A 26,351-nucleotide genomic window follows, 5' to 3' on the forward strand; every position below is an offset into this window, starting at 1 on the left:
ACAATCTCTCTCTCCCTCTTTCACAATCTCTCTCTCTGTCCCTCCCTCTGTCTTTTCCTCTCCCTAGCTATATTCTTTTTTTTTTTGTTAATCTCTTTTTTCACCCTCTGTCTCTGTTCCTATCGAGTGCTTTGCTCTCTCTACTGCCCCCACCCTCTCTCTCTCTCTACCTCTCTCTCTCTCTACTGCCCCCACCCTATCTCTCTCTCTACTGCCCCCACCCTCTCTCTCGCTCTCTACTGCCCCCACCCTATCTCTCTCTCTACTGCCCCCACCCTCTCTCTCTCTCTACTGCCCCCACCCTCTCTCTCTCTCTACTGCCCCCACCCTCTCTCTCTCTCTCTCTCTACTGCCCCCACCCTCTCTCTCTCTCTCTACTGCCCCACCCTCTCTCTCTCTCTCTCTACTGCCCCCACTCTCTCTCTCTCTCTCTACTGCCCCCACTCTCTCTCTCTCTCTCTACTGCCCCCACCCTCTCTCTCTCTCTCTCTCTACTGCCCCCACCCTCTCTCTCTCTCTCTCTCTACTGCCCCACCCTCTCTCTCTCTCTCTCTCTACTGCCCCCACTCTCTCTCTCTCTCTCTACTGCCCCCACCCTCTCTCTCTCTCTCTACTGCCCCACCCTCTCTCTCTCTCTCTCTCTACTGCCCCCACTCTCTCTCTCTCTCTCTACTGCCCCCACCCTCTCTCTCTCTCTCTCTCTACTGCCCCCACCCTATCTCTCTCTCTACTGCCCCCACCCTCTCTCTCGCTCTCTACTGCCCCCACCCTCTCCCTCTCTCTCTACTGACCCCACCCCCCTCTCTCTCTCTACTGCCCTCACCCTCTCTCTACTGCCCCAACGTCTCCCGCTCTCTCCTGCCCCCCACCCTCTCTCTCTCTACTGCCTCTACCCTATCTCTCTCTACTGCCCCTACCCTCTCTCTCTCTACTGCCCCCACAATCTCCTTCTCTCTACTGCCCCACCCTCTCTCTCTCTCTGTCCCCCGCTCTTTCTCTACTGCCCCACCCTCTCTCTCTCTCTGTCCCCCACTCTCTCTCTACTTCCCCACCCTCTCTCTCTCCACTGGCCCCCACCCTCTCTCTCTCTACTGCCCCCACCCTCTCTCTCTCTACTGCCCCCACCCTCTCTCTCTCTACTGCCCCCTCTCTCTCTCTACTGCCCCCCACCCTCTCTCTCTACTGCCCCCACCCTCTCTCTCTCTACTGCCCCCACCCTCTCTCTCTCTCTACTGCCCCCACCCTCTCTCTCTCTCTCTCTCTCTCTACTGCCCCCACCCTCTCTCTCTCTCTACTGCCCCACCCTCTCTCTCTCCACTGGCACCCACCCTCTCTCTCTCTACTGCCCCCCCTCTCTCTACTGCCCCCACCCTCTCTCTCTCTCTACTGCCCCTACCCTCTCTCTCTCTACAGCCCCCTCTCTCTCTCTACTGCCCCAACCCTCCGTCTCTCGCTCTGTCCCACTCCCTCGCTCTCTCTCCCCCTCTCTCTCTCTACAGCCCCCTACCCCCACCCTCCCTCTCTCTGTCCCCTCTCTCTCTGTCCCCCTCGCTCTCTATTTTTCACTCTCGCTTTGTTCCTTTCTCTCTTGCTCCCATCCTCAGAACAGGAGCATCCGGTAAGATCCGTGGGGGTGTGGTGTGTCTCTTTGTCAACAAAGACTGGTGCGCAATCTCTAATATAAAAGAAGCCTTGAGGTTCTGCTCCCCTCAGTTAGAAAACCTCATGATAAGCTGTAGACCATACTATTTACCAATATAGTTTCCATCTATATTTTTCTTAGCTGTCTATTTACCACCACAAACTGATGCTGGCACTAAGACCACACTCAACAAGCTGTATAGGGTCATAAGCAAACAAGAAAATGCTCATCCAGAGGCGGCGCTCCTAGTGGCTGGTGATTTTAACACAGGAAAATTGAAATCCGATTTACCCCAATTCTACCAGCATGTCACCTGTGCAACTAGTCACCTTTACTCCAAAAACAGAGACGCATACAGAGCCCTCGGCCTCCATTTTGCAAATCTGACCATAACTCTATCCTCCTGATTCCTGATTACATGCAAAACCTCAAACAGGAAGTACCAGTGACGCGCTCAATACGAAGTGATCCAATGAAGTGGATGCTAAGCAACAGGACTGTTTTGGTAGCACAGACTAGAATATGTTCCAGGATTAATCCAATGGCTTCATTGATAAGTGCATTGATGACATCGTCCTCACAGTGACGGTGCGTTCATATCCCAACCAGAAGCCATGGATTACAGGCAACATCCATACTGACCTAAAGGCTAGAGCTGCCGCTTTCATGGAGCGGGACACAAATCCGGACACTTATAAGAATTCCTGCAACGCCCTCTGATGAACCACCAAACAGGCAAAACCTGAAATAAAGGACTAAGATCGAATCCTATTACACTGGCTCTGACACTTGTCGGATGTGGCATGGTTTGCAAACCATCATGGTTTACAAAGGGAAACCCAGCCGAGAGCTGCCCAGTGACGCAAGCCTACCAGACGAGCTAAATGCCTTTTATGCTCGCTTCAAGGCAAACAACACTGAACAATGCATGAGTGCACCAGCTGTTCCGTAGCCGATGTGAGTAAGACCTTTAAACAGGTTAACATTCACATGGCCGCAGGGCCAGACGGATTACAGGATGCATATTCGGAGCATGCGCTGATCAGCTGGCAAGTGTCTTCATTGACATTTTCAACCTCTTCCTGACCCAGTCTATAACACCTACATGTTTCAAGCAGATCACCATAGTCAATGTGCCCAAGATCGCCAAGGTAACATGTCTAAGTGACTACCGCCTCGTAGCACTCAGGTCTGTAGCCATGAAATGCTTTGAAAGGCAGGTCATGGCTCACATCAACACTATCATCCCAGAAACCCTGGACCTTTTCCAAATTGCATACCTCCCAAACAGATCCACAGATGACGCAATCTCTATTAAACTCCACATTGCCCTTTCACACCTGGAGAAGAGAAACAACTATGTGAGAATGCTGTTAATTTAGTACAGTTCAGCATTCAACACAATAGTGCCCCCCAAACTCATCATTAAGCTAAGGTCCCTGGGATGGAACACCATCCTCTGAAACTGGATCCTGAATTTCTTGATGGGCCGCCCCCAGGTGGTGAAGGTAGGCAACAACACATCCGCCATACTGACCCTCGACATTGGGGCACCTCGGGGGTGCATGCGTGCTTAGTCCCCTCCTGTACGACTTTGTGGCCGCGCACAACTCCAACACCATCACTAAATTTGCTGATGACACGACGGTGGTGGGCCTGATCACCAGCAACCATGAGACAGCCTATAGAGAGGTTAGAGACCTGGAAGGGTGGTGCTAGGACAACCTCTCCCTCAACATGAACAAGACAAAGGAGCTTATTGTTGACTACAGGAAATGAGGGCTGATCACGCCCCCATTCACATTGACGGATCTGTAGTGGAGATGGTTGAGAACTTCAGGTTCCTCAGTGTCCACATCGCTAAGGACCTATCTTGGTCCAAACACACTAACACAGTTGTGAAAAGGGATACGACAAAGCCTTTTACCCCTCAGGAGTCTAGAAAAGATTTGGCATGGGCCCTCAGATTCTCAAAAAGTTCTACAGCTGCACCATCGAGAGCATCCTGGCTGGTTGCATCACCTCTTGGTATGGCAACTGCTCGGCATCCGACCGCAAGGCGCTTCAGAGGGTATTGTGTACGGCCCAGTACATCACTGGGGTTGAACTCTCTGCCATCAGGGCCTCTATACCAGGCAGTGTCAGAGAGAGGGACAAACATTTTCAAAGACTCCAGCCACCCAAGTCATAGACTGTTCTCTTTGCTATCGCATGGCAAAAAAGTCTAAAAGGCTCCTGAACAGCTTCTACCCACAAGCCATCAGACTGCTAAATAGCTGGTTGGACGTACTGCCAAATTCTCTAAAACGGCGTTGGAGGCAGTTTATGGTAGAGAAATGAACACTCAATTCTCTGGCAACAGCTTTGGTGGACATTCCTTCAGTCAGCATGCCAATTGCATACTCCCTCAAAACTTGAGACATCTGTGGCATTGTGTTGTGTGACAAAACAAAACATTTTAGAGTGACCTTTTATTGTCCCTAGCACAAGGTGCCCCTGTGTAATGCTCATACTGTTTAATTAGCTTCTTGATATGCCACACCTGTCAGGTGGATGGATTATCTTGGCAAAGGATAAATGCTCACTAACAGGGATTTAAACAAATTTGTGCACAAAATTTGAGAGAATAAGCTTTTTGTGCTGGAACATTTCTGGGATCTTTTATTTCAGCTCATGAAATATGGGACCAACACAAATAGTTACCTGGACTATCTGCATGTGCCCTTTTTGCACTAACTCTTTTTGCCTCTATTCATAGACACAGGACTCTTTTCCTCTCTCTTGCCAACCCCCCAGCCCCAGCCCCAAACACACACACACGGCCACCGTTGCCAATACCCTATTTTCAACAGATTAAATATATATTGTGCATGCTGGAAGCTCATTGACATAATCCTATTATTTTCCAAAAATTGGTTTACATGGTACATTTTCTGTAGCTTGCAAATTCTGTGTACACATCTATTCATGTGTTTTTCACAAGCAGATTCCTGGTAGTGGTGTAGTGGATTGTGTTATACAGGGATATTCCTGATTGACTATCTATTCTCTCTCACTCTCTCTGGTACTAATCTGGAACAACACTCAGTATTGTTTGACCTCAACAATGGCTCAGGAGGGAGAGAGAGAGAGAACTTGCTAATGACAGAGAGGACGTATGGAGGGAGGAATATAAAACGAGTCTGTAAGGGACAGCATCAAGGAAAGAGGGAGAAAGACAGATATAGCTAATCCCCTCTCTCCCTCCCTACCTCCCTCCCTCCCTGCACATCTTCAAAGGGAGAAAAAAGGCAGGAAACAAAACAGCCCTAAGCACCAGCTCCACCTCTTCTCTCCTCCTTTCTCTAAGACTGCACTTTTACAGACCGACTCCGTCTTCTTCCCTCTCTCTCTTCTTGTAATGTGTTCCCTCTCTCCCTCCCTTCTGTCCCTCTCGACCTGTTCCTCTCCTCTCCCTCCCTTTCTTCTGTCCCCCCGACCTGTTCCTCTCCCTCCCTTTCTTCTGTCCCCCTCGACCTGTTCCTCTCCTCTCCCTCCCTTTCTTCTGTCCCTCTCGACCTGTTCCTCTCCCTCCCTTTCTTCTGTCCCCCTCGACCTGTTCCTCTCCTCTCCCTTCCTTTCTTCTGACCCTCTCGACCTGTTCCTCTCCTCTCCCTCCCTTTCTTCTGTCCCTCTCGACCTGTTCCTCTCCTCTCCCTCCCTTTCTTCTGACCCTCTCGACATGTTCCTCTCCCTCCCTTTCTTCTGTCCCCCTCAACCTGTTCCTCTCCCTCCCTTTCTTCTGTCCCCCTCAACCTGTTCCTCTACCTCCCTTTCTTCTGTCCCCCTCAACCTGTTCCTCTCCCTCCCTTTCTTCTGTCCCCCTCAACCTGTTCCTCTCCCCTCCCTTTCTTCTGTCCTCCTCAACCTGTTCCTCTCCTCTCCCTTTCTTCTGTCCCCCTCAACCTGTTCCTCTCCCTCCCTTTCTTCTGTCCCCCTCAACCTGTTCCTCTCCCTCCCTTTTTTCTGTCCCCCTCGACCTGTTCCTCTCCCTCCCTTTCTTCTGTCCCCCTCGACATGTTCCTCTCCTCTCCCTCCCTTTCTTCTGTCCCCCTCGACCTGTTCCTCTCCCTCGCTTTCTTCTGTCCCCCTCGACATGTTCCTCTCCTCTCACCAGTTTTTTTTTCTCTTCTGGAGTTCTCATTGACATTCAGTCCAGCTCTGAGGCTAGTCACAGGGCAACCACAGCACAATACCATTCTCAAACACAAATTACGCACACACACACACACACGCATAGACAAGTACACACACAAAAATACACACACACACACGCATGCATGGACACGTACACACACAAGAATACACACACATGCATGCATGGACACGTACACACGCAATAATACACAGACGCACATGCATGCACGGGCACATATCCACACACTTCCCAGTGGGAGACACTGATAAATGGGTTTACAGCTCCATCTCTCCCACTCTTCCTCTTTCTGTCGCTCCCTGTCCCATGACCCCCCTGTTGCTCCTCTTTCATCTCTCCCTTCTCTCACACCCTTCGCATCCCCTCTCACCTCCCACTCTCTTTTAGCCACAATGACCTCTCTTCAGGTTACATTCTATCATTTAACTTAGATGGAAAGCTACTGAGGATGGTAGCTGATTCTATAGCCACTCCTACTCCTCCTGTCATATTCTTAATCTGAGCCTAGAGGAAAGTCTTTGTCCTCAAGCCTGGAGGGAAGCCAAAGTAATTCTGCTACCCAAGAGCGGTAAAGTGGCCTTTACTGGTTCTAACAGCAGACCTATAAGCTTGCTGCCAGCTCTTAGCAAACTGTTGGAAATAAATGTGTTTGACAAAATACAATCCTATTTCTCTGTAATTAACAACAGACTTTCAGCATGCTTATAGAGAAGGGCACTCAACATGTACTGCACTGACACAAATGACTGATGATTGGTTGAAAGAAATTGATAATAAGAAGATTGTGGGAGCGGTACTGTTAGATTTCAGTGCAGCCTTTGATATTATTGACCATAAGATATTGTTGAAAAAACGTATGTGTTATGGCTTTTCAACCTATGCATAATTGTGGATTCAGAGCTATATATCTAATAGAACTCAAATGGTTTTGTTGGAAGCTTCTCTAATGTCAAACATGTAAAGTGTGGTGTAGTGCAGGGCAGCTCTCTAGGCCCTCTACTATTTTCTATTTTTTTACCAGTGACCTGCCACTGGCATTAAACAAAGCATGTGTGTCCATGTATGCTGATGATTCAACAATATACACATCAGCAACCACAGATAATGAAGTCACTGAAACCTTTAACAAAGAGTTGCAGTCTGTTTCGGAATGGGTGGCCAGTAATAAACTGATCCTGATCTCTAAAACTAAGAGCATTGTGTTTGGTACAAATCATTCCTAAAATTCTAGACCTCAGCTGAATCTGGTACTGAATGGTGTGGCTATTGAACAAGTTGAGGAGTCTAAATTACTTGGCGTTACTTTATATTGTAAACTGTCATGGTCAAAACATATAGATTCAATGGTTGTAAAGATGGGGAGAGGTCTGGCCGTAATAAAGAGATGCTCTTCTGACACCACACTCCAAAAAGCAAGATTTGCAGGCTCTAGTTTTGTCTTATTTTGATTATTGTCCACTCATGTGGTCTAGTGCTGGAAGGAAAGACCTAGTTAAGCTGCAGTTTGCTCAGAACAGTGCAGCACATCTTGCTCTTAATTGTAATCAGAGGGCTGATGTAAATACTATACATGCCAGTCTCTCTTGGCTAAGACTTGAGGAGAGACTGACTGCATCACTTCTTTTTATAAGAAACATTGTGTTGTAAATCCCAAATTGTTTGCAGAGTCAATTTACACACAGCTCTGACACACACACTCACTTATCCCACCAGACATGCCACCAGGGGTCTTTTCACAGTCCCCAAATCCAGAACAAATTCAAGAAAGTGTACAGTATTATACAGAGCCCTAATTGTATGGAACTTCCATCTCATATTGCTCAAATAAACAGCAAACCTGTTTTCAAAAAAACAGATAAAGCATCACCTCGAGGCACAACGCCTCTCCCCTATTTGACCTAGATAGTGTGTGTATGCATTGATATGTAGGCAACTGTAGGCAAAAAAATGTATGTAGTTCTGTCTTTGAGCTGTTCTTGTCTATTGATGTTCTGTATTATGTTTCATGTTTTATGTGGACCCCAGGAAGAGTAGCTGCTGCTTTTGCAACAGCCAATTGGGATCCTAATAAAATACCAAATACCAATACCATTGAACTATTCCTTCCTCCCAACCAACCACCTGATACTGAATGTTGTCTAGTGGTTGCTATCTCCACCTCCCAACCAACCACCTGATACTGAATGTTGTCTAGTGGTTGCTATCTCCACCTCCCAACCAACCACCTGATACTGAATGTTGTCTAGTGGTTGCCACCTCCCAACCAACCACCTGATACTGAATGTTGTTTACTTACTGGTTGCCATCTCTACCTCCCAACCAACCAACCAACCACCTGATCCTGAATGCTGACTAGTAGTAAATCAAATGTATTTATAAAGCCCTTCGTACATCAGCTGATATTTCAAAGTGCTGTACAGAAACCCAGCCTAAAACCCCAAACAGCAAGCAATGCAGGTGTAGAAGCACGGTGGCTAGGAAAAACTCCCTAGAAACGCCAGAACCTAGGAAGAAAATTAGAGAGGAACCAGGCTATGAGGGGTGGCCAGTAACCATCTCCAGAATCTCCAAGGTAATCTGGTTTACCAGCTGGCTCTATCCCCGAACCTATATGCGGTAGCAATTGAGACTGGTAACGAAGTTATCGCCAAGGATTTGAACTTATCTTTAATTACTATAATCCAATATACAGATAACTGCCAAAATAAAGGAAACACCAACAAAGTTTCTTAATAGTGTGTTGGGCCACCAGGTCATCTTAAATACACCTTGGCATATATTCTAAAAATGTCGAACTCTATTGGATGCGACGCCATTCCTCCATGAGAAATTCCATAATTTGGTCTTTTGTTGATGGTGAACACCATCTCAGGCACCGCTGCAGAATCTCCGGTAAATGTTCACGTCAGTTGAGAACTGATGAGACACACACAGTCCTTTTGCTCCTTTGATACCAAAGTCACAAAGATATTTTCTTCTAGTCCTGGTAGCCAGAATAATGGGCAGCTGGGAATTTTTATTTATGACCCTAAGCATGATGGGATGTTAATTACTTAACTCAGGAACCACACCTGTGTGGAAGCATCTGCTTTCAATATACTTTATATCCCTCATTTACTCAAGTGTTTACCTGTATATCCATAGTGATCTCAAGTAGTGTGTCAGATACTGCATGTTTTAACCCTTCACTTCTGCTCAGATGTCTGTGCCATTCTCAGAAAGGTCAGCATAGCTGAGGAATTCCTCTGGAAGAGAGCTCTGCCTATTCTGGCTGGTCTCAGACTAGACGTAACATAGTAAATGAAAATACGGGACACTGAAATTAGTATGAACTGTTGCGTTTGGTATGGTTACATAAGGCAAATCAAAAGGAGGGTGGTTAGTCGGGATAGCATTTGAGATAATTAGCAACTACTTAATACTTTTTAGCATGTTAGCTAACCCTTCCAATAACCCCTAGCCTTGCTAATGTTAGCCACTTAACACTAGCTTTGGCCACCTAGTCAAAATTAGTTTAGTTTAATTTGTAACATATCATGCAACATGGATGGACAGTCACAAATTAATACATGCCACACCAAATGTAACAAAGTATTATAATAACTTCAGTTTAGAACATTTCAATTTACTATGTTACTTCTACCCCTGAGACCAGGTTGGCTTATTCTGAGCAGTGCTGAGGGAAGCAGTCCTGGCTTATTTCTGTCATTAAGGACCTGACAAGACACATTCTCCTGGAAGGGGAACACAAGTAGTTAACCACTTGTTTACCATGCATTTTGAGTTACCATGTCTTATGTTAATGCTGTATGTGGCCGAGTAGTTTTAATCTGTTAACCTATAATTAGCAGAAACATGCGCCATACACACACAGCTTGATTACAAACAGCTCAAAGACATTCTGGCCTGGATCATTCCCACTTGGAAGTTTTTAATTCACAAGCACAGTCAAAGTAATGGTCAACTGAAATCACACGGCAACCGAGACAAACACACCAACATGGATAACGTCCATTACAGAACTCAAGGTTATACTAAGTCAAACTGTATTTCCTGACACAAATAAGTAAGCTAAAAAAGAAACAAGCAAAACCATTCAGGGCAAAGAAAACGGCATACATTAGACAATCCTGGCATGAAATCTTCCTATACATGTCTGTTTCATTGTTTACGATTTTTATAATATGGTCATTGTAAAATCTTCCAACTCCAGCACCACATTTCACGGTAGCCTAGGTGTGTAAAAATGTCATTGCACAGTGCCACCTGCTGGTGGACGCAGCAGGTGCCAAGATCCTCCAGTCCAATGGTTTTAAAACCTCTCGGGACCCCCAGATGTTTCACAATGTTGTGGAGCCCTGAACTAACTCGTCTGATTGCCCTAGTCAAGAACATGATGATTAGTTGAATCAGGTGTGCTAGCTGTGGAATAGATCAAAAACATGGAACGACTGGGGGTCTCTGAGGAGAGGTTTGAGATCCACTGTATCCGGACTAGTACAACTAGAATAAAAGTATTTTTCAAGATACATACGGTATACATAAAGAAAATCTTTGATCTGGGGCCAAATAATTAGCCTGGTCCACCAACCTGACTGCTGCGCACGCTCTCTCATTTCATTTCAATTCACAAATAATGTAAATGGAGAGATCAGGATGGCCGTATGAGGCTACAAACTAATACATCAGAGAGAAACCCAAAGAGAAGAAAAGGGACAGATATTTGCTTGACATAACTGGTAGAGTGTTACTGAATGTGTAGGTGAGCACACGTTCAGAATGGTATAGTGGAAATGTCCATATGAATAGTGAGTTCAGTAGGAACAGCTGTCCATGTACTGCATGTGTGTTGCTATGTAATTATACACATTCCATTTTGTGTATGTCAGGGAGTGTGTGTGTGTGCCTGTATGTATGTATGTGTGTGCGAACAGACAATCTTGCAGTGTTTAAGAGTCGTCTCCGTTGGCGCTATCTCCATCATCCTCACCTTCCTCCTCTTCATCGTCATCTTCCCTTCCCCGACTCTTCACCTGCAAAGAACATTCAATAACCTGATATTAGACACCGATTCCCAAAATGTCACCCTATTCCCTGTATAGTGCACTACTTTCTACCAGGACCTGGTCAAAATTAGGGCACTATATAGGAAATAAGGGTGCCATTTGGGATGCAAACACTACACCTCAAACTCTTTTCTATTCCACTCCATTCCCTCTCAAGTGCCCCCTCAAGTACTGATCTCGCCTCTCCTAAATCTCTGCCACCTCAGTTTGCTCCACCCTCTAATCCCACGCTCACCTCCTCCATCCCCCATCCATCTCACCTCCTCCTCCTCCTCCAGTAGGTCTCCCTCCTCCTCTTCGGAGTCATTGAGCAGTTGGCTCTCCCTCTCCCTCTTCAAGCTCTCCTCCTTCTTTCCTCCACAGTGGAGAGGAGACACCTCCCCGAGTTCCGGCTTCCCACTACTCTTCATGTCTGGGGAGAGAGGGGGATGGGAGGGAGAGGTTTATTGATATACAAAAATGTGTTGTTTCAAACCTAATGTTTGAAAATGCAATGGGCAACAATGTGTACTTCCTCACTAGTGTCTGTCCCGTCCTACCTAACTTCTTGGTGTGGTCCTTCTCCATGCGTTCCAGACTCTCCAGCAGGTAGTCCACCTTGTGTTTGATCTGGGTCAGCTCTCTCTTGATGGTCTGCAGGTCATCTGCCTTCACTGGGTTAGAGAGAGGGGATAAAACGTGTCAGAGGCATACATTAACAGTAGGTCTGGATTTCACTTCCATATAATCAACATGGATTCATGTGTCTACCGGGTAAATGACTGGAGTCAATTCAGAGTTAGTGTGTGGTTATATTGTGTGTAGTGGAGCTTGCAATACCAGCATTGTGGGTTTGATTCACGGGACCACCCATACGTAAAAACACATGCAAGCATGAGTACGTCGCTTTGGATTAAAGCATCTGCTAAAATGGCAAATATTATCATATACTCGAGTATAAAATACATTACGAACACCTGCTCTTTCCATGCCATAGACTGACCGGGTGAATCCAGGTGAAAGCTATGATCCCTTACTGATGTCACTTGTAAAATCCACTTCAATCAAGTGTAGATGAAGGGAGGAGACAGGTTAAAGAAGGATTTTTAAACCTTGAGACATGGATTGTGTCTGTGTGCCATTCAGAGGGTGAATGAGCAAGACAAAAGATTTGGGTGTCTTTGAACAGGGTATGGTAGTAGGTGCCAGGCGCACCGGTTTGTGTCAAGAACTGCAACGCTGCTGGGTTTTTCATGCTCAATAGTTTCCCGTGTTTATCAAGAATGGTCCACCACCCAAAGGACATCCAGACAACTTGGCACAACTGTGGGAAGCATTGGAATAAACATGGGCCAGCATCCCTGTGGAACACTTCAACACCCTGTAAAGTCCATGCCCTGACGAATTGATGCTGTTCTGAGTGCAAAAGGGGGAGGGGGTGCAACTAGGAAGGTGTTCCTGATGTCTGGTATACTCAGTGTATATCGTCACTGTGGGAAGTGTCAAAAGCATCTGTAATTCCATGTGTGTGTGAGTGGTACTGACTGGTGCGGGAGGTGGAGACCCTGCTCTGGCTGCTCCTGGAGGATGAGAAGTTGGTCTTGGTGCGTCGGCTGCCCCCTGCTCCTCCACCTCCTCTTCCTCCACCGCCTCCACTCAAACTGACCCGGGGCCGCTTGGAGGGGATCACCGCCCGGGACAGGGGGGGAGGAGGTGGAGGGGGCACGCGGGACTGGTACGGGTACATCCTACAACAGCAAAACAAACAGCAAAAAAAATCATTCTTTATCCTTTTGTCAGTATAGGGAGTGGCAACCGAGAAAGGTAGACTCACCGGTCATAGTAATCTCTCTGGAAGTCATATTCCAAATCAAATGAAGAACTGAGGAATAAAGCAGAAAGAAAAAGAGAGAGAAACAAAAGAGCGATACAGAGAGTGAGACAGCAAGGTTGGAACAGTAGATTGCATAGTTCAACATTTACATGCATTCATTTTTATACAAAAAGGATTGACTGGAGCACTTGGTAAAGATCCTATTTAAATTCACACACCTGTACATATCTCCCGCAGAGCGCTTCACAGTCTTCAATCTCTGATGCTTCGGTTCGCAAGCAAGGTTAATGTCTGAGAGAGGAGAGGGGGGAGAAACAAAGAGCAGAGAAAGGAGGCAAATTAGAGAAAGTTTAAATCAAGACGGAGCGTCAAATCCAAGTGACCACATCTACTATGCCCTCAGAAGAGGTAAAGGGAAGACATGGAAGAAGGAGCAGAAAACGCAGTCCGGGTTCTTACCCAGCACCTGTCCTACGATCATCCTCCCATCCTCGCCCCCTACGGCGGCCCGGGCATTCCTCTCATTGGCATACTGGACAAAGGCGAACCCCTTGTGCACGGAGCAGCCCACTATCTTGCCGTACTTGCTGAAGATAAAGAAGGTTATGTTATTGCCCAATGTACAATGAATGGAAACTTGTCTTTTGCTTCATCCCAACCCCTCCATAGAAACATGTACACAGGGACTGGAGAGGTGGGAGCAGAGATTAGCCATAGTACTAGGTGTGCGAAATCCCGGTAACTTTTCAGTTTTCCAGTAATCGTGATTAGACGATTGCAGATTTCCTGCTTATTCCCTTCTGATTACGGAAAATGTTCCAACCAGAATAAAAAATATACACTGAACAAAAATATGAAACGCAACATGTAAAGTGTTGGTCCCATGTTTAATGAGCTGAAATAAAAGATACCATACATTTTCCATACACACAAAAGCTTATTTCTCTCCAATTGTTTTCCACAAATTTGTTTACATCCCTGTTAGTGAGCATTTCTACCGTGCCAAGATAATCCATCCACCTGACAGGTGTGGCATATCAAGAAGCTGATTAAACAGCATGATCATTACACAGGTGCACCTTGTGCTGGGGACAATAAAAGGCCACTAAAATGTGCAGTTGTCATAACACAATGCCACAGATGTCTCAAGTTGAAGTAACGTGCAATTGGCATGCCAACTGCAGGAATGTCCACCAGAGCCGTTGCCAAAGAATTGAATGTTGATTTCTCTACCATAAGCTGCCTCTGACGTCATTTTAGAGAATTCCTGTCTGTAAATAATTTCAATTGCCTGGGCCTGGCTCCCCAGTGGGTGGGCCTGGCTCCCCAGTGGGGGGGCCTGGCTGCCAAGTGGATGGGCCTGTGGCTGCCAAGTGGGTGGGCCTATGGCTGCACAGTCATCTAAAATCCATAGATTAGAGCCTAATGAATTTATTTGACTGATTTCCTTATATGAACTGTAACTCAATAAAATCTCTGAAAATGTTTAATGTTGCATATATATTTTTGTTCCTAATATATATATATATATATATATATATATATAGGGGAATTGTGCAACCCTGCATAGTACTGTCCATGCTCCCAACCTGAAGATGGCCTCCACGTCTGCCTTGGTGACCAGGAGAGTGTTGAGGTTCCCGATGAAGACCCGGGAGTTGAGGGAGCGAGGGTCAGTCTTGTTGGTAACGTTGCCAGCCATCAAGCTACTGGTGGTGGGACACCGTTGTTTATGAGAAGGGGATGAAAGGAAAAGAGCGGGGAAACAGAGGGGGGGGGGAGAGAGAGATGTAAGCTGAGTGTGTAGATATGCGTGTCTGTGACCATGTGTCTGTTTGGGGATGCTTTTCAACATAAACTGGACCTGATTTCAGTGTGTGTGTCTATACAGACACACACAGTTGTTTAAAACAAGCATCCCCTTCATTGTGTATGTAGATCACTTTGGGTGATGGCTCACAGTACATGGTGACTGTATAGGTGGACTTTCATGTGCCTATAATCTAAGGTAATTGTTTTGTGCACAGGAAGGTGGGGGTTGTCAGTCACATACACGTTTGTCAACAGCCATTTTGCACAGATTTCAGGGTTTAAAGCCTTCTGTTCCTACATCTAGAGAACATATAGGCAGGGTTGAAATAGCCAGAACTCACTCCATATTGCCTGTACCCTGGACGGTCGTGGTCTGCCTGCCTGCCTGCCTACCTGTTTCTGTTGGAGAGAAGAGTGTCATTATTGGTAATTCGAGCCGGAGCTCAGCAATGCATTGTGGGAGATGTATTGCATCTACAGGGAGGTGGCGATGTCTCTAGAATGAGAAAAATCTCCAGAAGTTCAGTATTTCTTGTTTTTGGATCAATGCTGCCCCCATGAGGTACTTGAGGGGGGGGGGGGAATATACCACACGCATAAAAAACAAAAGTTGTAGCGGTAAAGGAAGAAGTAGCAAGCACCCCCAAAAACCTGTTGGACAAATAGTATTATCATAACAAACAAGACTTAGCATGACAAAGTACCTGAGCATACAGCAGTCATTAGATACACAAACAATATGATCCACGGCTGGCATGACAACCTCAGAGACACTAAATAATAGAATGACTGCATCCCATGCCACCCTATACCATACATAACCCACCATAGGGGCTCAGAGGGCTCCAGTCAAAAGTAGTGAACTTGAGGGAATAGACTGCTATTTGGGATACATCCAATAGTATATTAGCTACCACGTGTACTCTTGACACATTACTTCTCATAAATGTCTGTGAACTACATTAACAGGAAGTGATTTAAGTCACTGGCTTTCATTATTAGGCATTTTTTGTGGTAAATTGAATCAGAGTCCCAATTGGCACCCTATACCCTATATAGTGCACTACTTCTAAACAGGGCCCATAGGGCTACGGTCAAAAGTAGTGCACTTTACAGAGAACATATAGGGTGTCATTTGGGATGTGGACAAGGGATATGTTATTACATGGTGTGGGGAGGACATTCTCAAATGTCTGTCTTTGTAAATCCCAAAGCAGAGCCCCTCGTGGCTTGTGTCCACTTTCATAAATGATAAAAATAGAAGGCTCCACAGCCTTCTCTGCACGGTGGACACACACATTTCAGATTACACTGCCGTGTTGGGTCTGGGTGTCTATCCAAAAGCTTAATGCACTTTTCAGTTAGTGATTTTGGCTAGGATGTGTTGTCACGCCTGGCCAGTTGACAAGGCTGGGTTAGTATCTACCAGCGTCGATGAGGGGAGAACGCAGGCAGGTCGTGTGACCCTAGTAAGAGGTGATATAACACGCACAGCTGTGACTATTATGGGCTGGAGAGGGACATAATCCTAAAGTCCCAATAATCTCTCCTTTCTCCTGAAGTGTGCCGTTGTTCCCCACAAATATATAAAGCATTGTATTGGCAAAGGCATAGGCCAGTGAGAGTTCCACTACATTTATTATTTAAGTCATTTCCTTTCAAGAGGAAGAGATAATTGGAACATGGCCCTAGTCTGGAAGATGGTACTACATGTTGTTGGTTGTGTGTGTGTGTGTGTGGGGGGGAAATCAATAGTTACATATCAGAACATTATTTTTGACAATAGTCTACAGTTTTGACAATATTGCAATATAATTTGTGCTAGTTGGCTGTACCAAAACTACGCTATTTTTCCTTTGTCCCTCTACAGAAGACATGGTGAGCAATATGTTTGGAACATTGAATCGTGAGAAGAAAAAAAATCCCAATACATAACTTATTGGCACCTGTATGGTGATATCGCATCGTGAGGTCCCTAGCCTTATTGGTGATACTATAATGCAGTCAGACTCATAGTGCCCTTCACTTCCCATTTAGATATGATTTTACAAGAAGTGAAAAGACACACCACATGTGGAATTGTTTAAGAGCGCAGAACAGTTTAGGTTTATATTCAAGGCTTTCATTGGTGTGTGTGTGTTGCGCTTTAACATTTGTCACGTATGACAACATCTCCAGTTAACAAGTAAGTAGTTAGGTCAGTTTTTCTCAACTCCTGGTAAGTTGGGGGATCCGGTTTCTCAGCAGCCCCTTCGATGGTTACCCGTCACCGATGTTGTCAGTGCCTTCAGACCGTATTCATACTTATCACACATGTTGTGTTACAGCCTGAATTCAAAATCAAATACTCTCATCCATCTACACACAACATAATGACAAAGTGAAAACGTGTTTTTAGACATGTTTTCTTAATTCATATCTCATTTACATAAGTATGTCAACCCAGAGGCAAAACTTTGTAGAAGCACCTTTAGCAGTGACTACAGCTGTGTCTTTCTGGGTAGGTCTAAGATTGGGAAACATTTGCCCATTATTCTTTAAGCTCTGTCCAATTGGTTGTTGGTCATTGCTAGACAACCATTTTAAAGTCTTGCCATTCCTTTTGACTTAAATCTATTTAAAAAACTGTAAATTGGCCATTGTCTTATTGATAAACAACTCCAGTGCAGATTTGTCCTTGCGTTTTACGTCATTGTCCTATTGAAAGGTTAATTCATTTCCCAGTGTCTGATTGGAAGCAGACTAAACCAGGTTTTCCTCTAGGCTCTTGCCTGGATGCATTTAAAATAAAATAGTACACGATTCCTTCTTTTCACTCCGTCAATTAGGTTAGTATCGCGGAGTAACTACAATGTTGTTGAGCCATTCTACTATCACAGCCATTCAATTCTGTAACTGTTTTAAAGTCAACATTAGCATCATGGTGAAATCCCTGAGCGGTTTCCTTCCTCTTTGGAAACTGAGTTAGGAAGGACGCCTGTATCTTTGTAGTGACTGGGTGTATTGATACACCATCCAAAGTGTAATTATTAACTTCACCATGCTCAAAGGGATATTAAAATGTCTGTTTTATTTCTCTTTACCTTTCTTTGCGAGGCGTTGGAAAACCCCTAATCTTTGTGGTTGAATCCGTTGAAATTCACTGCTCGACTGAGGGACCTTACAGATAATTGTTTGTGTGGGGTACAGAGGGGATGTAATCATCCAAAATAAATGTAGAACACTATTATTGCACACAGTCAGTAGATTTTTACTCCTGAACTTATTTAGGTTTGCCATAACAATGGGGTTGAATACATTTCAGCTTTTCATTTGATTAAATGTGTAAAAATTCCATTACAAACAATCCCAATGACATTAATGGGGTATTGTGTGTAGGCCAGTGATTTATATTTAAAAAATTACCTTGTAATTTAAAAAATATACATTTTAAATTCAGGCTGTGTAACAACAAAATATGGAAAAGGTCAAGGGGTGTGAATACTTTCTGAAGGTGACCAATCTGTTTGTTTTTTTAAATCAAGAAAAACAAGTGGGAAAGTAGGGGTTCAATGTGAAATGCAAACTACTAGGCTACTCAAAACTACAAAAACAAAGGGACAGTAGTGATAGGCTATCACAACACAAAAGCAGCAGAAAACTACTTGCTTTAGGGATTTCCAAAAGGAGAAAAAAAAAGGCTACTTCACAAAGGCAGAAAGAAAAAACTAAACTAGATTCAAAATCCATGTCAACGTGGAGGTGGAAAAAAAAAAACAGGAGACCAACTTACGATTTGTCGCTGCTCAAAAAAGATGCCTCAAAAACTAAAAAAAGGGAAACAAAAAAATGTAAATTAGAAGAGAACACCTGTAATGTTGAACTGAACCCATAATCAGAGGCTACGAACGATGCTAATGGTAGAAGATTTAGAAACAAATCATTGTGATTGTGTTAGTGGCCATATGCATGTATAGGCTTAGTCGTAACCATCTGTACATAATGTGGTGTGGGGTCAGGTGCACACCTCTTAAACTGTGTCAAGACCACGTTAGACACATATTCCTTTCCTTCAAGACTTCTGGCCCTGTATTCACAAAGCATCTCAGAGTAGCTGTGCTGATCTAGGATCAGTTTTAGATTACAATGACTGGATGGGAGGTGGGACCTGATCCTAGACCACCACTAGTGCGAGACGCTTTGTGAATGTGGGCCCAGACCAGCAGGACTTGATTAAAACGATGATTTTTTATTTTTTTTTATTTAACTATTCAGTCCAACTAGTCTGTTTTCTGTTGTGAAGGGAAGGAAGCCATTTGAGAGAATTGGGACACAGCCAGTAGGTCTACTAGTTAGGGCTTGTAAATAATAAAAAGGTCTGGGTAAGGCCTACAGAGAGGAGGTGATCAACAACAAATTAAAAAAATAAAAACTGTATCCACTGGTGCAAAATCAACTCCCTGAAATTGTCATAGTAACAGGGCATCTTCACATCATCAATGCATACCAACACTGCCTTAAGCACAGGAGATTTCCTACATAAGAAGCTTTGTTCACTGATCAGCTCTAGTAGGCCTAATGGACGTTGATCACATAGAAGTCTGACTACAACTATTTCAACAGGCTACACATTTGAATAATGTTCAATAAAAGCACAAATTATGGATGCATGAAATCTCATTCTGCACAATATTTTAATTATTCATATCACAAAATGCAATGCCAGGGTAGTCTATTTCTCGATTTAACAAATGTCTTTGCTTACACAATACACCGTATTGTTTGTATTCCAGTGCAAACGAACGCCCACTTTCACTCTTCATAGTGAAAAAAGATAATGCCTCAGAAATTACGTCATTGTTTCGAGAAATAGGGCTAATGCAGAGAGCACTGTTGCGAACCTCAAAAATAAGAAAGCCAAAAAGAAAACGTTGGAAATATTTCTGAGCAGTCAACTTCAACAACCGAAATTCATGTTACTGGGTCTTAAAATGAAAATGTTGAACAGTATAAAAACCCTGTTAAAAACGTCATTCCTGGGTGGGGAAAAGACGACCATGATGTTGACCACATACTACTAGGCCTAATCATTTGTCCAGTCAGATTGGAAACAACCTTCGATCTTTCTTCACATAAAAATATTACCATAAAACACACAAAATGCTCTTATGGTAAACTTGGAAAAATGAAGGTTCAAAAGTCCTAATTCGAAAAGTAAAGCAAAAAAATTACCGCTGTGTAGAGAGCTAACCAATACTAGTCACGCGCAGCCTGTTTTCCACCCGTCGCTGCAACAAAATGCACGCCTTTAAAAGCCAACACAAATTCAGAGAATGCAGTCAGAAAAATCCATTCAAAACAAAAAAATAAAAAGTCCGAAAGAGATCAGCTCAAAGTAAAAAAGAAAAAAAAAAGAAAAAAAAAATCTGAAAAATGTTCTCGATTCAAAATACTCACCAGGAGCTCAATTATTGAAAAATGAGTACAATTTCGACGTTGTGTTGGTTGGTGTCTTATATGATCCGTTTCCAATTCAGTAGGCAGATTGTACTGTACCTTGAACCAGTTAACACGAAATGGCGCTGTGGCTACGCATAGCAGTATGTTCACTCCTTATCCGGAATACTGGTATCTTATTGGATCTAGTCAGGAGAACGTGACTTAAATCTCTTCGGGAATTGGTTGATATATCACTAAACCCCGCCTAAGAGGCGTCTCCACATTCCATCTTTGAACAGTAGACTACCATCTGACTGAAACAATGCACACATGCATAGAAGTGCAACAATAGCCTCCACTACAAAATAAAACATATACTGAACAAAAATATAAACGCAACATACAACAGTTGAACTATTTTACTGAATTACAGCTCATATAAGGAAATCAGTCAATTGAAATTAATTAATTAGGCCCTAATCCATGGATTTCACAGCAGAGCAGAGGTACAGCCATGGGTAGGGCTGGGAAGGCATAGGCCCACCCACTGGAGAGCCAGGCCCACCCGCTGGGGAGCTAGGCCCAGCCAATCAGAATGAGTTTTTCCCCACAAAAGTGCTTTTTTACAAAAATAAATACTCAGTTTCATCAGCTGTCCGGTTGACTGGTCTCAGATGATCCCGCTAGTGAAGAAGGCGGATGTAGATCCTGGGCTGGCGTGGTTACATGTGGTCTGCGGTTGTGAGGCCGGTGGGACGTACTGCCAACTTCTCGAAAACGACGTTGGAGGGGGCTTATGGTAGATAAATTAACATTCATTTTTCTGGCAATTGCTCTGGTGGTCATTCCTGCAGTCAGCATGCCAGTTGCACGCTCCCTCAAGACTTGAGACATCTGTGGCATTGTGTTGTGTGACAAAACTGCACATTTTAGAGTGGCCTTTTTATTGTCCCCAGCGCAAGGTGCACCTGTGTAATGATCATGCGGTTTAATAAGGTTGTTGATATACCACACCTGTCAGGTGGATGGATTATCTTGGCAAAGGAGAAATGCTCACTAACAGGGATGTAAACAAATCTGTGCACAAAATTGGAGAGAAATAAGCTTTTTGTGCATATGGAACATTTGTGAGATCTTTTATTTCACTTCATGAAACACGGGACCAATACCAATGTTGCGTTTATATTTTTGTTTAGTGTGGATCAGTGGACGTTCCTCAGAGGAGGAAGGGGAGGACCATCCTCTTCAGTGAATTTCATGTGTTGGCAGAAAAATGTATGTTGAATGTCTTAAATGCATTTTCTGACAACAAAAACATAGTGACATTATGGATGTCACTAACACACAGAGAATCCACGTGTAAAAAGGAAATCCATGTTTGGCAAGTTTTTTGCGTTTCACATACATGTATAGAAATGTGAAACATTTGTCAAAAATAGTTTTCATGTCTACATATATTTACACGTGTTTATTTTCAATGCTGCTGTGTTAGTCTGACTGTGGATAAGATTGTGTTTGTGTATGAGAATAAGTAGGCCTATGTGCTTGTTGAAGTGCATGACAGAATATTTTATTGCATTGTAGCATACAACATGCAGGGAATATGGTGTGCTAAACAGTATGCATTTACAGTGACTATAGTCACCTGTGTAGCAATAACAATGCATGATTCTACAAACAGATGTAGACAGAAACGCAGGACAGACGACACACTTCACTCCACATGTCACCACTTTAGCTTCCGGGAGAGTAGACCTGAAACACCAAGAAATTGGTAAGGTGAGTGTGTGTGTGTATGTGTGTGTGTGTGTGTGTGTGTGTGTGTGTGTGTGTGTGTACCTCTGATATCAGTCTTCTTACTGCGGTGGCGTGGAAGGGTGGAATCTAACTGAAAGTCAGATTCTGGGGTCTTCAATACCTCCTCTAGTTTGCACTGCTCCAAGCTCTCCTGACTCTCCTGACTCTCCTGACAAACAACACACAGTTATGAAAATGAAAAATTCATAACACACATATTATTCAGCTACTTATTATTGATGTATACAATTTAAATCAGGAATCCACCACATCCGTTTGCAATATAACTATGTCTAAGTAGCTTTGCACAAGCCTAACTCATGAGCCTGTTTCTGTAGCATGAGGCATCTTGATGTACACCCTCTGGACAGAAGTGTAGTCTGTCACAAGGCATTATTCCCAATCTAACTCCTTAATGCTGAGCGCTAAACAGAGATGCATCAGCTCCCATTTTTCCATTCTTTGGTATAACTCACTCAGCTGGGGATTGAACTCACGACCTTGCAATCACAGGGCAGACACTCTTACCACAAGGCCACTGAGTTAGTAACAACAACGACAAAGACGTTACTTCAGACAACAAACCCGTTTTTTCCCCTTGGACGTCACTGCATGTGCAATAGAACAGCAGAGTATGTACTAGGATGTTTTTTTCTACCACTTTGCTGGATGCTAATTTTGAAACAAAAACATTAACAAATGTGCCTGGGGTGGCCAGTGGCTTTGTTTCGCCTATCGCGGATTAAGTTCAGGATAGTCCTCCCCCGTTTCGGCTGTTTGCTTCTATTCCTATTGAATACACTCCTGTTTTTTTGTGACACTGTCACTTCTCTCCCTCTCTCTCGCTCTCCCATCAGTCTCTACCTGAGAAGGTGTCTGGTGGTGGTGGTGGGGATGGTAGTGGTGTTTGTGGTTAGGTGCAGGTGAGCTGGGACTCTCTCCTCCTTTCTCTCGCCCCCTCTCTCTCTCCCTTTGTTGCAGGATGGAGAGACGGGTGGCTCTGTATTCCAGGGAGAAGTCACTGACGGTCTTACAGAAGTCCTCCGCATTCGTCTCTCTCACCATCGTACGAGAGTAACCCAGAAACAAAAGGAATGAGTGAAACCTGCAGATAGATAGAGCGAGAGAGAGAGTACAGAGAAAGAGAAAAAAGAGAGAGAGAGAGAAGAGAGGGAGAGAGAGAGGGAGATAGAGAGAGGAAGAGAGTGTGTGAGAGAGAAGAAGAGAGCGAGGCAGAGATATATATATAGAGAGAGATAGAGAGAGGGAGAGATAGAGAGGGAAAGAGAGAGAGAGAAAAATAGAGGGAGAAAAGGTGTGAGATAGAGAAGAAGAGAGAGAGGGAGGAAAAGAGAGAGAGAAACAACAACAATCACCCATTTCTAGTGTCATAGCTGTTTATTCCAGATTTATGAATCTCTAAACTAATCAAATCAACTTTATAAACTACTTATAAGCCATTTATACATAATTTTAAGCGTACCTTAATGTAAAGTATTGTATTAGGTCATGTAAGTAAAGTTACACTCTTACACAAGTTACAATATTCAGACATCACCTGTTGATAACCCTCCGATGGACAGCTCTCAGTACCTTCAGCCTGTCCTCACATTCCTTCAGGAACGTAGGTAACCTCTGTCGCAGGGTGCCTTCCCGCTCCCCTCCTCTGTCCCGTCCTCCTCTCTTTTTCTCATCCTCCCGTTCTAGCAGACGCAGCTGGTCCCATGAGGATTTGCAAAGGGCCTCCAGCTGTGAGAGGCTGGACTGGACCTGGGTGTAGTCACACTGGGAGAGAGACAGGGGAGGGTTGAGAGCAGAGTGGTCGCACATGCACGCACGCACGCACGCACGCAAACGCACGCACGCACACACACACACACACACACACACACACACACACACACACACACACACACCTTGCTTGTGCGGGTGACAGAGGTGATATCAGAGTAGAGGTCTGAGGACTGTGGGTAGAGCTGCAGGAGCAGAACACACATATGGTACAGGAGAGGCTGACGGGAGTGTGTATCTCTGACCTGAGACAACTTCCCCAGGTAACTCAACTCAAAACCACCGGCCTAAAGAGAGAGAGAGAGAGAGGGAGGGAGGGAGGGAGGGAGGGAGGGAGGGAGGGAGGGAGAGAGAGAGAGAGAGAGAGAGAGAGAGAGAGAGAGAGAGAGAGAGAGAGACAGGGAGGAGAGAGAGAAAGAGAGAGACGGGGGGAGGGGGAGAGAGAGAGGGAGAGAGACAGAGAGATGGGGAGAGAGAGACAAAGAGAAAGCGGGGGAGAGAGAGAGGCGAGAAAGAAAGTTAGATTGCTAGGATTTAGACCAGGGTTTCCCAAACTTGGTCCTGGGGACCTCTTTTCTTCCCTAGCACTACACAGCTGATTCAAATAATCAACTAATCATCAAGCTTTGATCATTTGAATCAGCTGTGTATTGTAAAAAAAAAAAAAGTGCACCGAGTTTGGGAAGCGCAATAGATCACTGCAACAACAACAGTGGAAAAAGAGAAACGAGTCTAATGCAAAGGAGTTGATGGTGGTATGTTGTTCACCTTGCATCCATTGAGGAAGTTACCAATGGCTAGCACAGTGGCCAAGATGCATCTAAAGGTCTGATTGGCTGCCAGCTGTTCCATGGCAAGCTTCAGGTGGAAGAGAGGCTCTGCAATTTCCTGGTTAAATAAATAACATACAGCAACAGGTAAGCAACACATTCACAGTTATTGGACGCTTATTGGAAGTTCAAGTAGTCCCTCTGTGTTTCAATCCGTTTTCTTCAGTTTGTTGCCTAATGAATGCCACCCTGCATCACACTTCAAAGTTTAAAACCTCTACAACTTCTCCGCAATAAACCAAAATGCCACAAGGTGACAGCCCCTTATCCATTCTCCATCCATCCTCCACCTCCTCTAATCACTCATTATGCCTTCCATTTTATGACACTCAGACACCACCTACTCTTTCCAGGGTGTCATAGTCCAGAGCGAAAGCCCAGAGCTGAAGCCTGGGGCTCAGGTAAGTGATCTGCCCCAGGGTTAGGAGACAGAGCTCAGCTGGGGCCAGAGGCGAGTGTGGGGACTCGGCCTGGGCCTTCCTGATCAGAGACAGCTCCTCTTCACTGGGGACCAGGGACTGGAGACGCTGGATGGAGAGAGAAAGAGAGAAGGGATTTAGATGGGTGTGAAAGTCTGTGGAGAAGGTATGCCTGTAGTAAGGTACAGGCTGATGTAGTGTGGTAGAGATGAGTTGGCAGTAAGTGGAGTATAAGTTAGTCCTCCTACTAGTATAAGATGCAGTGAGGAAGGTGACATGCAACATAATACTATTTGCCTCATTGTATTTTCAATGTTGGCTTTGCAGTGGTTTATGAGTTATCAGTGAATGGTCACTATATATGCAGTCAAAATATACAGTGAGTCATGATAGTTGTCTGTAGTGGAGACTGTACCTGTACGTCCTCTCTGTCCAGAACACTACAGTCCATGGTATAAATGGCAGGAGGCAGCAGGCGGGGAGGAGGGAGGCTACTGAGGGCAATTGTGATGATGTTACTCCGTTTCACCCCCAGAACTGAGACAGACGGCAGCTTCTGGAAGAGAGGGGTGGGGGGAGAGAAAGGGAGATGGTAGAGTCCAGTCATACACAGTGATCACCAACCCTGTCCTTGAGAGCTGAAGGGTTTGTAGTTGTCTGCACCAGTCCCAGTTGATTCCACTGTTAGTGCTGTACACTTTGTTCCTCTCAAAGTACACCAACATTAGGCAGAATACCTTACAAAATTAGCCTTATATAATTAGCCAGAGCACCAAGAAATTGGATTGCAGAGCACTCAAGAGAGCTCTGATTTCAACTCTTACCTGCCTTCCCGTCAGCACGCTGCAGATGGAGCCATTTCCCTTGGTCTCAAACAGGTACTCCAGCCGGTTGGTGTCCAGGTGCACCGGCTCCAGACCAGCCCAGATGGTCTGGGGCCCAAAGCGGCTAACCCTGGGCAGGGGGGGCAGGCTGTGGAGCTCCCTCCAGTGGAGCTTTAAGGTACGACAACCTGAGGGTTTCTCCATGGAAGAGGCATATCCTGTAGACAGGGGAGGGGGAGGAGCTGAGGGCGGCATGGGAGGAGGAGGAGGTGGTGTTTGGAAACATGCTGAGGTTTGGTTGATCAAGGTGCCACCGTCTTCCTCGGCGCTGTCCAATCCCAGGTCCTCCTCATCCCACAGGTCGGAGAAGTCCAAGGTGTTGAGGCGGAGACGAGGTGCAGACTTTAGGAAGGAAACCCAGGATTTGTCGAGGCCTGAAGTTAAGGGCATGTCCTTGATTTGATAGGATTGTGTCATTGGTCCTTTCAGGATTGCCTTGGTTTTGTGCTATCCGGAATTGAGGTTCTCAGCTATAACCTAATGGTTTTGGTTTATTTGCAGTTTTTAAACATATTCTTCAGAAAATGTGTTTTTTGTTGTTGTTTTAGACACACTTTTTGAAAAAAAAAACAGCAGTTGAAAAAAAACAGTTAATATGAGTGTTCTTCCTTTTCTGAATACGCAGGAAAAAGCAGTAAATGAACACCTCCTATCCTCTCTTTTCTTCTCACCCATTCATCCTGC

The 26,351-nt window shown here is 44.8% G+C and overlaps 2 protein-coding genes and 1 pseudogene across 6 annotated transcripts; all 3 read right to left on the reverse strand.

Moving 5' to 3' along the window:
- The window catches only part of LOC139415963 (fucolectin-like), a 246,422-nt pseudogene that overhangs the window by 187,048 nt on the left and 33,023 nt on the right, over nt 1-26,351 (reverse strand).
- Nucleotides 9,744-20,115, reverse strand: LOC139415959 (heterogeneous nuclear ribonucleoprotein C-like). 5 transcript variants are annotated; one of them, XM_071164157.1, is made up of 11 exons: nt 19,965-20,092; nt 18,301-18,334; nt 14,870-14,927; nt 14,306-14,425; nt 13,176-13,303; nt 12,935-13,007; nt 12,717-12,764; nt 12,428-12,630; nt 11,443-11,556; nt 11,164-11,315; nt 9,744-10,870 (listed from the first exon to the last, which is right to left on the reverse strand). In XM_071164157.1, the coding sequence occupies exons 3-11, from the start codon at nt 14,872-14,874 to the stop codon at nt 10,787-10,789; spliced, it is 927 nt and encodes a 308-aa protein (XP_071020258.1). In that variant the 5' UTR covers nt 14,875-14,927; nt 18,301-18,334; nt 19,965-20,092; the 3' UTR covers nt 9,744-10,786. The 5 variants fall into 5 exon arrangements, with proteins under 5 accessions (XP_071020258.1, XP_071020257.1, XP_071020259.1 ...); XM_071164156.1 differs by lacking the exon at nt 18,301-18,334 and having other exon boundaries at nt 19,965-20,115; XM_071164158.1 differs by lacking the exon at nt 18,301-18,334 and having other exon boundaries at nt 19,273-20,114.
- Nucleotides 21,673-26,084, reverse strand: LOC139416989 (FH1/FH2 domain-containing protein 1). The gene is made up of 9 exons (XM_071166224.1): nt 25,608-26,084; nt 25,199-25,339; nt 24,709-24,891; nt 24,303-24,422; nt 23,660-23,821; nt 23,302-23,528; nt 22,608-22,848; nt 21,786-21,894; nt 21,673-21,701 (listed from the first exon to the last, which is right to left on the reverse strand). Exons 1-9 carry the CDS (start codon nt 26,082-26,084, stop codon nt 21,673-21,675), a joined length of 1,689 nt encoding a protein of 562 aa, XP_071022325.1.

The sequence above is a fragment of the Oncorhynchus clarkii genome, chromosome 9 (genome assembly GCF_045791955.1).
Source record: "Oncorhynchus clarkii lewisi isolate Uvic-CL-2024 chromosome 9, UVic_Ocla_1.0, whole genome shotgun sequence".
NCBI lineage: Eukaryota > Metazoa > Chordata > Actinopteri > Salmoniformes > Salmonidae > Oncorhynchus > Oncorhynchus clarkii.

Excerpts from the sequence above, each read along its gene's own strand:
- LOC139415959 (XM_071164155.1), bottom strand. The coding sequence starts at position 19,330 with ATGAAGAGTGAAAGTGGGCGTTCGTTTGCACTGGAATACAAACAATAC. Across the intron at positions 18,335-19,272 it reads CAAACAATACGGTGTATTGT|TTTTTGAGGCATCTTTTTTG; the intron begins GTAAGCAAAGAC and ends CCCTTTTTTTAG. Across the intron at positions 10,871-11,163 it reads TACTGGAGGAGGAGGAGGAG|GTGAAGAGTCGGGGAAGGGA; the intron begins GTGAGATGGATG and ends TGTTCTTTGCAG.
- LOC139416989 (XM_071166224.1), bottom strand. The coding sequence starts at position 26,084 with ATGACACAATCCTATCAAATCAAGGACATGCCCTTAACTTCAGGCCTC. Across the intron at positions 21,895-22,607 it reads ACCACCAGACACCTTCTCAG|GAGAGCTTGGAGCAGTGCAA; the intron begins GTAGAGACTGAT and ends CAGGAGAGTCAG. Across the intron at positions 21,702-21,785 it reads TAAGAAGACTGATATCAGAG|GTCTACTCTCCCGGAAGCTA; the intron begins GTACACACACAC and ends TTGGTGTTTCAG.